Raw genomic sequence first — 11174 nt, 5'->3', positions numbered from 1 at the left:
TGTGGGTAACGATTGGAAAATGGAATCGTGCTAATAATGATGATAGATAATGGGCGTATAATACGGTTGAAAATATTGAAGATGGGAGAGAAATTAATTTGAAAAGAGAAGAGATTAGGAGTTATTGGGAAATATAGGCCGTAAGTTTAGGGGAAATACAGATGGGTTGTAGATCAGTTATAACTGGTAATTTTGAAATTAATTTAAGCTACTAAAAATAAATAAAATAAAAGGTAGCTATTACTAATAAATAAGTCGATAGTTATGTGCAGTAAATTTTCTATATCCTTTTCTCAGTAGGTGCAGGAGGATAGCAATGGAATCAAAGTTATTTCAGGGCCCAAATTCCTCTTAGCGGGCCGGCTAAAATATAGACCGATACACTAAAGTCCCCTCACTTCATCATCAATTTCTTGCTTTTTCTACACGGAACTCCTCACATTCTCTTTCTCTAATTGTAAGTTTATTTTCCTTTTTGTTGCTCGACTCTATAATTGGATAATGAACCCTAGTCCTTTTTGTAATTGATCCTTATAGGTGAAATACCAACTTCACTGAATTGGATGACTTCTCTGTTTCTTTGTACTATTTTCTTATATGCGTGATAAAGTCTTGAACTTGTGTTTTGTGTTCTAAATTTTCTGAAAAAATCTGAAATAGTAGAATAATAGAAAGCGATCAGCCATTATATGGGATGTGTTTTTTCTTTTTCTTTTTTTTTTGTATGCAACATGAAAAGACTGTATTTTTTATAATATCCTCTTTGTTTTTGTTTATTGTTCTTTTATAGGTTAGCTGAGACAGTTGAGTTCAGGGCAATCAGAGATAGAAATCATGGTAAATTTTCTGTTCTCTCCGGTTAATAAGCAGCAATAGTGTTATTTCTTCTCGATATTACTCCATGGTTGTACTAGTTTTTATTGATATAGCTTAGTTGACACTATTTTAATAATAAAAAGGTAGCCCGCTGTTGGATCTAGTGTAACTTGTGTTTCGGACTGGCCATATTGGATTTAGTCTAAGTTGTGTTTCTGCTAGAGGATGTTTTAAGAAGATCATTTAATAATCTGTTCTCTCGATTCTCGAATAAAAGATGGAATTGGATTCTGATTGAAGTTATACTCAGGGGTTTCTTGATTTATTCAAGAATTGAAGAACTGAGAGCCAGCTTTGAGAGCGCTGAATTTGTGAATAGAATGTGCTTCTAAGAGAGATAGCAGTCTAGCACAAAGTTTTGTGTACAGAATTGTACTATTGAGAGCGCGCAACCTTTAATTGGAACTGGCTAAACTGACTTGCTTTTCTTCCATTAGCTTCCCTAAACACAGTACCTTCAAAGGGGCATTTTTTTTGTTGAAGGCAGTGTTCTTTGTTTGATGTTATTTATTTCTGTTTCGTGACCTTCAAAAATCTATCATTAACTTTGCTGACATATACCTAGGTCAGCAGTCTTATATTCATTTGTCATTATTGTACTTTTTAATTTGTGATCTGCAGTTTTTTGATGGATATGGATATCATGGAAGATCATTTGAGCAGACCTACCGGTGTTATCCTGCATCATTCATTGATAAGGTTGGAATGCTTTTGAAAAGACGAATTTCGCTTACTACTATTATCTATTGTTGTACTTACATGTGAAGGTTTCACAAAATTCTTCTTGTTCCTTTGGATTCCATCAGATTGTCATTCTCACAAAATTTTGCTTCACTCATTTTCATTTTTTCATTCTTATATAGGTCTATGATTTATTCTGAGATGATCTAGAAGAGCTTTCCTCAAAATTAACTTCTTAAGTCTCATTACATCTTATTTCACAGGTTGCATCATGTGCATTTTGTTGTTGTTAAAGAGAAGAGGGTGGGGGTGGGTTGGGGAGGGAATGGACTTTCTTTTATTAAGGGGAAGTGGGAGAAATTTAACTGCTTAGTGGTTCTTTTTTGTGGAGTTGTACGTTGAAAGGAGTCTTCTTTTTGACCTATATGCATATGTATGTGGTGGAAGATGGGTCTTATATGTGTATTAAGCTTATATTTCAGATGTTTGTTTCATGTAGCGCTTCTTTGACTGCTAATTATTTTCTTGGTATTTATTTTCATTTTTTCTTCAATTCTGATCCTGTATGTTTCATGCTTCACAGCCACAAATAGAAAATGGAGACAAAAGTAAGTAACATCAAATAGTTTACTTTTTTTGGATCTGCGGTAGGATATTTGAGCATTAAGTCTTATGTTGGATTTTGTTTATTTTTTCAGTCATAATGCCTCCCTCTGCTCTTGATCGTCTAGGTCAGTATCCTTTGCTCTGTATCTTGACATATTTAGCTATTTAGATTTTGCACCTTTATCAGTTGGAAGCTGGTCCTTTCCTACCCATATTCAACATTGAATGTAAAATTTCGCAGCATCACTTCACATCGATTACCCAATGTTGTTTGAGCTTCGAAATGCTACCACAGAACGGGTTTCTCACTGTGGAGTTTTGGAGTTCATTGCAGAGGAGGGCATGATATATATGCCATATTGGGTACATGTCATTTCTGTGTAATTCTATTTTCTTGGGTTCAGTTCAGCTGATGTGCATAAACTCACTTTAATGTGGGCCTTGTAGATGATGCAAAATTTATTCCTACAAGAAGGCGATATTGTGACAGTGAAGAATGTAACTCTTCCTAAGGGTAAATATGTCAAGTTGCAACCCCACACAAAGGATTTTCTGGATATTTCTAACCCAAAGGCCATGTGAGTTTGCTGATTTTTTTCTTAAGAACTTTTTTGTGGCTCGACTCCGTTTTATGCTAGTGTTTTCTGAGCCGAATTGCGTCTGCATATTTCTAGAACTCATGGCACACTCGAAAAGTAAATTCAGCAAGACAAAAGGAGTACTCCCTGTCCCAATCTACATTCTTTTTGGGGGGCATGATTATTAAGTCAAGAGTTGAAACTTTCGTGTAAAAAAATGAAAGTGGGTCCAAGGTTGTAGATGAGGTAAACCTTTTGAAATTAGTACTTCATTAAAGTATAAAAGTGGGTGCCATATCATATAATTAACAAAATGTTGAAATAGTATCAAATTTTGTAGGTAATAAGTTTACCTGTAGCACAGTTTTGGAAAATAATAACATAAGAAGTAGGAGAATAAATTGGAACCAATCATAGGAGATAATAGTCACATCAAAATAGGAGGTTTGGGGTGTGGTAAAAAAATAAGAAGATCTAGTGAGTCCATGTGCGTGAGTTTTTTTGGTAATAAACTGTGAAATATTACCATACCAACAAAACTACAATACACCTAAAGAGCACACAAGAGAAAACAACCGCCTTCCAGGAAGGATGTTAATCTCTCAGGCGTCCAGTTAAATAAAAAACCTATACATCAGTCAAAACCAAATGCCAGCTATGCAGAATGAAAAAATAAACCCAGCCTATCTACACAGGTGCTGGATCAACTGTCTACAATTTTATGCTCTTTTTGTACAACTTAACTTGCCTACTCTTTCCTTGACCTCCTTCTGAATTTGAGATGTAACCGGTTCTGGTTGCACCATCAACTGCTTCCCATTCCTTGCCTTCCAATTGTGATAGATCAATGCTCCCAAATTGCTGTTGCTATCTCCTTTTTGAACTGCTTCCACTGCCTAGTTTTATACCATTTCAGAGTTTGCTGGACAGTTAAACTCAACAGTGGTAAACCAGACCACCTGACTAAAGCCTGCGTCAGTTCCTTGTTCCAGTCACATTCTAAAAGAGGCGCTTTTGAGTCTATCTGATCAGCTCCACAAAGTCCACACTTATCATCATCAATAGGAATGTGCAACCTCTGCAACTTTGCTTTAGTAAGCAACCTATTTTGATTTGCTAATCATTCTATGAACCTGTGCTTAGGTACCATACCATAATAGAGTTCTAAATCAAGTCTGTAATCTGCAATCTCTGCTGCCTCCCCAGCAAGGTGTTGTAACTTTTAGACACTGAATACTGTCATCATTCCTGTACCGCTGTAACATTTCTGTTTTGAGTGAATTTAGTTTCCTCCAGTACCAGCTACAGTCTGCTGGTGCCTGGTGACTCCATATGTCTGTGTTTCCTTTCATATATACCCCCTGCACCCATTTGACCCACAGCATATCCTTCTTGCCAGCTAGTTGCCAAATAAGCTTACCCACTGAAGCAATGTTCCACTGTTGACGCTCTTGATGTTCAAACCCCCATATTTCTTTGGTTGACACACTTTATCCCAGGAAACTAATGCAATCTTCCTCTTATCCTCAGTACTGCCCCACAAGTAATCCCTACACACCTTATCAACTGCTTTCAGTATGCTCTGTGGCAAGATAAACACTGCCCCCCAAAAATTGTATATAGAAAACAAGACAGCCATAATGACTTGTAATCTGCCTGCATATGATAAAGTTTTAGAATAGCCACTTGTGATCCTTTGTTTGATCTTCTCCACCAGCAAATGACAATCAACTCCATTCTATTTCTTTAGGGAGAGTGGCAAGCCCAAACATCTTATAGGCAAGACCCCTTCTGCAAAACCAGTCATACTGTATAACCTCTCCTTGTTCCACCATCTATCCCAGCACAGAATAAGTTTGATTATTCAATATTGGCTACTAAAACAGTTAACCGTGTTCTTGAGTTGAAGTGGAACTTGAGGACAACTTTGTGTTTAAACAGTTAGAAGAGATCACAAGACTTTTTTGAAGTTGAGGAGAGATCACAAGACTGATTCAGTGTGATTTTCACTTTATTGTTGGTATAGATAGATAATTAATTAAAATATGATACATTAGAGATTAAAATGTCTAATGCCGGATGCAGTTATTCTTAATGTGCTAAAAGCTGACTCAATTTTGAAGTGATATTGCTTAAGCAAAAGGGGGTGCAATATCACCTCCTTGTTGCTCGATTAATTTTTTGTGAGATGGTTTATGAGGTAAAGGTTTCCTTGTAGAGCTAGATTCACCAAAGGGAGTGCCTCTGGAAAAAGGGAAACATTATGTTGTCCAGGATTGAAATTCTTTTGTCTGCCATGTATTTATGTAGTGAAAAAGGTGCTAGGGAGGAGCATAGAGATCCATGCAAGGGGTGCAATGTTGTGCTTGAAGTATCTGCTTCTATGAGTACAGCTGGACTTGAAATATTTAATTAGTTCCGTCTGTGTTCCGTTTTTGAATCTGCACAGGATTGGCTTGCTGATGACCTAATCCATAGCGTTCACTTATTCTATAATTGCTCTATTATTTGTATCTTTCCCTCTTGAATACTAGGCATAAAGTGAGAAGTACAATTTATTTTCATTTTTTTATTTAAATTAGGAGAATTACACGATTACATCTGCTAACTGGTTAAACCAACATTTGTTTGTTCAGTTTCTTATTAATTTACTCTCATTTGCAAAATACCCGCATACTGATGGAAGCTTTGAAGTTTGACTTCTTTCCTTTACTGATGCAGCTTGGAGACAACACTCAGAAACTTTTCCTGCTTAACCACAGGAGATAGTATTATGGTGGCTTACAACAATAAACAATACTACATAGACATTGTGGAGACCAAACCTTCTAATGGAATAAGTATTATTGAGACAGACTGTGAAGTAGATTTTGCTCCCCCACTTGATTACAAAGAACCTGAAAGAACAGCTCCTTCTCGTCCAAGCAAGGCTCCAGCAGAAGGTGCATATTCTTCAAATTTATTGAAATTAATTGTCCTTGCCTTCACAAATTCTAGTGGTACCACATATTTTTGTGCTCATGTTAGTTTATCTTGATCATGCTGTGATATCCTATTAACAGAAAACTTCACATTTCATACATATTTAAATTGCTTTTGGAACCACTTAATCAACTCCAGATATCTTTTTGCACTTTTTTTTATCTTATACTATTCAAATGGCAGCATCTAATTGAGGTGGAGGCACTATCCAGTATGGTTGTAGACAGTGGCGGAGCCAGGATTTTTACTAAGGGGGTTAAAAAATATAAAGAAGTGAACACACGAAGAAGCCAAGGGGGCAAAAATAATAATTTTAACCTTGTATACACACTATACAGTGTAAATTTTCGCGGAAGGGGATTCAGATGAACCCCTGGGCCCTTACTAGCTCCGCCCCTTGTAGAGACCAGTTTTACGAATTCCTAATATCACCAGAGATTGCATGCCTATTACGATTAACTTTCTACAGCTGAAGTTCATTTAATCTGAACATTTATGTGGTTAAAAAAGGCTGTACGTTGCTCTAATCTTCTCTCTGAAAATTTATGGAGTTCATTGTAAAGTTTGCATTTATATTCTGAATTGGAAAATCTTTGATCAAGATACACCCTCCTTTTATTCTTGGACCTCTTGGAATTGCGATGACTCTATGATATACTTCCAGGCTGGGATATTTGGTGATATTGTTTGGCCAATTTGTTATTTGTCCGGCATGGTGCAGTTAGCTTTTCATCCATAATTGCTTATTCCTGTAGATTACTGGAGACCTTGCTGCGTCTGAATTTTGTTCTGTTAGCTTAATAATTATTCATTCATGCAGTTGAAGAGGCTGTAACAGAAACTGAGCCAAAATTCAACCCATTTACTGGTGGAGCGAGACGTTTGGATGGGAAACCGTTGAAACAACAACCTCCACTTTCTTCCTCTTCTGGGTCTTCAGACAAGCAAGCTGATGTTACTAATGTTGGTGGGAAGTCTGCTGCTTCAAGCTCTCAAACTTCTAGTCGCCAGTCACAAGGGAAGCTTGTATTTGGTTCAAATGCAAACCGCGTTCCTGAAAAACAGAAGGTTTTATACCCCTCTCTATATGCTAATGTTCATTACATTATCTCATTTCTTCCCTCTTTTCCCTTTCGGTTCCTTATTATATCTGGTCCAGATTATAAGAATCCTTAAAAAAAAAAAAATTATACATATCCATTTTGCAGTTTAAGTACATTGTTAGTTGTTAGTCTTAGCCTGTTAATGTTCCCGTCTATATGCAGGAACCCGTGAAAGAGGAACCTCCAAAGAAAGAAGAACCAAAGTTTCAGCCTTTCTCTGGGAAAAAGTACTCCTTGAGGGGCTAATTGCAATTTAATTACTTTTCTCCTATTCACCTTTTGTGTATTAAGTATTATAACCATTTCTTTTGTCAGTCACATATCTGATTATGTTAAACTTATTGTATAATCTATACAAATTAGGAATCATTGACTGTTGCCAGTGATGGAATGACGTACTCCTAGTTAATTCAGGGGAGTGATCCTAAAAATGGTTTGCTGGCGTAGACTCTCTTATAAAGCATAATTTGTTTTATCATTCTAGTTTCGTTTTGATTGCCGAATTAGTTGTAGTTAATTATTTAATGCTTTATTTCTGAGCTTATTATTATTACGAATTTATATATTTGAAGTGAGATATGTTGGGATCGTAAAATTCACAAAATTATGCTTTTGCATTTGAAAGGAACGCGATGATATATTTGTAGGTGGCCGAGCCACAGTTAGCATCTTTCCTAGTTCAAAATTCGATTTTAATAATATAGCTAGCAACTTAGATAATCTCTTACGAAAATTTTAAATCTTTATTTAAATATTAAAGATTTGAAGTTTAGTCACCTTTTTAAAGGTACAGTCATAAAATTTGGACAAAGTTACTCCTAATTAAAACACTTATATTAAAATGCGGTGTAAAAAGATGCTATTTATCTACTCGTATTTTGCTAAAAAATTGACAATAATGTGTACGAGCCCGGCACTTTTGTAACTCAAAAAAAAAAAAAAATTTGGAATCAAATTAACCCGTTAAAAAAAAAAAGAACCTAAGTAGGTTTCACGCACGCATTACATGCCAAGAAACCTACCTAACAAAAACCCCTCCCATTTTGGGATACTCTTTTCTTTCATTTCCTCCATTTTCACCCTTTCAACACACTTTTTGCACTCCCAAAAACATGTCTCAAAGTTTTGAAACTTCAAAATTTCTTATACAACCCGATATTTGTGAATGCGGTTATTACTGTAAACTAAAAATATCAAAGACCCAAGATAATCGGGTCGTTTTGGCATTGTAAAGTGTCTGAGGTAAGCGTTTTTACATTTTTTAGTATTTTTTTTCTTCACGTTATCCACATATTTTACTTCAAAAAATTGATTTTCTAGGATATGGGTGGTTGCAAACACTTTCGGTGGGAAGATAGCATTCACGTGGATAAAACGGTGGCGGCGAAGTTTAAAAATTCACATTTTGATAGAGATACCGTGACTTCACGTATCTCTAGAGATACAACTAAGTTGGACTCGCAATTTAAGCTTGTGGAAGCTGAAGAAAAAATTAAACTTTTGGAGGTCTTGCTCATACGGTTCCGGAAAACGAATTTTGCTGAAGGCTAAACTTAGAGATGCTCAACACGAGAAAATAGCTTTGAAAGAAAAACTTATATTGTGGAAGATTATTTGTGCTATCTTGTTGTTGTTCATTATTTATATGTATTTTGTTTATTAAGTTTAATATTTCTATGGATTATGTTTTTTACTAGTTGTACCTTTTCCCCTATAATGTAATCCGCACCCTTTATGTACTAATTTATTTGTGTTTATTTGTTAAATTGTCAGTTAATAATAGACTTTAACAATAAAAGCAAATTAAAAACATGCCAAACTAATTCAAATTGATGACTTCATCATAAAATAAAAATACAAATTAACGATTGGTCCGAAACTTAAATGACCCATAATCTAAGACGGTAGGCCTAAATAGACCTAATCGTCATCGAATAGAAGTCCTCAATATCCTCTCGAACGATATTGGCGGTCTCTTAACACACATCTTTTTTCAGGAGATGTTAGTTCTCTACCAGTTGATGATGCTTGTTCTTCGGCCAACTTTAGCATGTAAAATCTACAAAGTCTTGCCAGCATTCGGTTATTTTCTTTTCTAATCCTTTGTACGGCAAGCTCGCAAGTTTCTGAACCTACTCGAGGCATGGTTATTGAGTACCTTGTTGGGATTGGAGCGTTGAGATTTTTCAAGTCATGAATAAGACGTTCTGATTCGGCAATCCAATGTGACCATTATCGGCGTAAACCGCAATAATATTCTCGCGGATCTGAATATTTCACACTGTAGAAATCATCATTACGCTCACATAAGAAGGTGGGGATTTAGGCTGGAAATGCAGTTTGAAATAGCTGGTATCACTCGGAAAAATTATTATGATTTGAACTCTCATCATCTTTTATTTGATTCTTTTGAAAGGAGTAAAGACCAAGCTGAGTTTCTACTACTCGACATTGAATACATTGTAGTCTAATAACAAAAAAAAAAGGCTACTTATATAGTTGCAAACCCCCAAGTACCCTCGGGGGGGGGGGGGGTCTTTATGACCCTACCTACTTACCTTATTATAAGAAAAATATTAATCTTCATCGGACATTTCACAGTCCTAATTCCACTTGGATCTAAATCTTGTGCTACCATGTATACCATATTCTACCCTATGGTAACGTATTTGCATCTGATTATTCTCTTCGAAAAAACGATTAAGAGCAAAATTAAACTCTTGTGGAGTTCCACGAGGCATTGACATAGCACCTTTTTTTAGGCGTTTAAGCCCTGCGGCTAACTTTTGCTCCAAAGTTGCTTTAGCCTCCTAACACGCCAATTCCACACACTCTCTCATTGTTTTATTATATTCTCGACTGAATCTTTTGTTAGGGTTATTTGAGTAATGAAAATCATCATCATCTAGTTCCTATGTCCTACCCATTGCTTCAAACATATTTGCTGGGGTAAAACATGTAATAGAATCAAGATTACCAAATTGGGTGTAGAATATCATGATAACTCATTTTAAAGTGAATACTAGTTGTTTGTCAATCATGTTATATATAATACTACATTTTTTGACCGTTTATTTGAATTTAATTCATATTACGCAACATTTCAATGCGCAATATAACATGATTTGACAACACATCATGGTTGGAAATTGACTTTTTTATGACACCGTTATGACAACACATCTTGCATGCCAATTTCGCTTTTTTTATGACAACGGACCGATTTGACAATACAATGCGCATTTTTTGACCGTTTATTTGAATTTAATTCATATTACGCAACATTTCAATGCGCATAGGACAGGACAACACATCATGCATACCAATTTGACAATGACACATAAAGCCGATTTGACGATACAATTTTTTTTTTTGACCGTTTATTTGAATTTAATTCATATTACGCACCATTTCAATGCGCAATAGGACATGATTTGACAACACATCATGCATGCCAATTTCAGCTTTTTTATGACACATAAAGGACCGATTTGACAATACAATGCTGCATTTTTTGACCGTTTATTTGAATTTAATTCATATTGCGCAATAGGGGTCCATATGAATCTATTTAAGAAGAATGTTGGACGAGGTAAAAACTCATCAATTTCATAAGTTTAAGTCTCTTAAGTCATTCAAAAAAACCTCTCTTAAGTCATTCAAAAAAAAAAAAAAATCAAACTTCCTACAAAAAATGGCTTAAGATATTCCACCAGTTAAGGTATCACTACATTGGGATGGTATTATCCTTGATGACAATAGTGTAGTTCATTACAATAAAAGACCAAATGTTCATGTTAAATGTCCACTTGAAATGTCTTGTGAATTACTAATCACTTACATATATGAAAAAATGAACGTTAGTCCAGATGAGTATGAAATCTCTATAACAAAGTGTGATATCCAAATCGGCTTCCCATGGTATAGTGCTTTATGGTAGGCATTATATTAATGATGATGATTCTTTGAGGGATTATTTGAATGCGCCAGAAGAATTAAAACATTTAGTCGCCTTTAATGTTTTTGAGATGTATGTTGACAAGATATCCCGAGAGGTTCCGCAAGAATAGCCCAGTCAAGTTAACATGTATGGAGATATTAGTTCTTACGGGGACATTTTGAGTGGCGAGGTGCCGCTGGAAAATCTTATCCAACAATTTAATCAAACTTGGTAAATATGCATACTTATATTATTATTTTGTGCGAGCACGTGTTTATCGTATGTATTGGTAAATAACCATTTTTAAATCTTTGTAGGGGTTATAGACCCGATACAAGTAATATTGGGCAATCATCTCAATTTAGTGGAGCAAATTATTATTATCAAAACTCGGTTCGGTGGGCGATT

The 11174-nt window shown here is 35.5% G+C and overlaps 1 protein-coding gene across 2 annotated transcripts; it reads left to right on the top strand.

Moving 5' to 3' along the window:
• The first annotated feature begins 311 nt into the window (after nucleotides 1-311).
• On the top strand, nucleotides 312-7304 carry LOC132065071 (uncharacterized). Of its 2 annotated transcripts, none has more exons than XM_059458303.1 (10): nucleotides 312-457; nucleotides 791-837; nucleotides 1498-1575; nucleotides 2141-2165; nucleotides 2256-2288; nucleotides 2405-2526; nucleotides 2611-2741; nucleotides 5463-5683; nucleotides 6544-6791; nucleotides 6989-7304. In XM_059458303.1, the coding sequence occupies exons 2-10, from the start codon at nucleotides 835-837 to the stop codon at nucleotides 7070-7072; spliced, it is 945 nt and encodes a 314-aa protein (XP_059314286.1). In that variant the 5' UTR covers nucleotides 312-457; nucleotides 791-834; the 3' UTR covers nucleotides 7073-7304. The 2 variants fall into 2 exon arrangements, with proteins under 2 accessions (XP_059314286.1, XP_059314287.1); XM_059458304.1 differs by having other exon boundaries at nucleotides 457-537.
• The last annotated feature ends 3870 nt before the right edge of the window (nucleotides 7305-11174 follow it).

Source organism: Lycium ferocissimum, chromosome 7, assembly GCF_029784015.1.
Source record: "Lycium ferocissimum isolate CSIRO_LF1 chromosome 7, AGI_CSIRO_Lferr_CH_V1, whole genome shotgun sequence".
NCBI lineage: Eukaryota > Viridiplantae > Streptophyta > Magnoliopsida > Solanales > Solanaceae > Lycium > Lycium ferocissimum.
Note: the sequence above shows the minus strand (reverse complement) of the source record. Positions and strands in the feature narration are given on the sequence as shown.

Coding starts and splice junctions, on each gene's coding strand:
- LOC132065071 (XM_059458303.1), top strand. Junction 2,289..2,404: donor CTCTGCTCTTGATCGTCTAG/GTCAGTATCCTT, acceptor AAAATTTCGCAG/CATCACTTCACATCGATTAC. Junction 5,684..6,543: donor AAGCAAGGCTCCAGCAGAAG/GTGCATATTCTT, acceptor TCATTCATGCAG/TTGAAGAGGCTGTAACAGAA.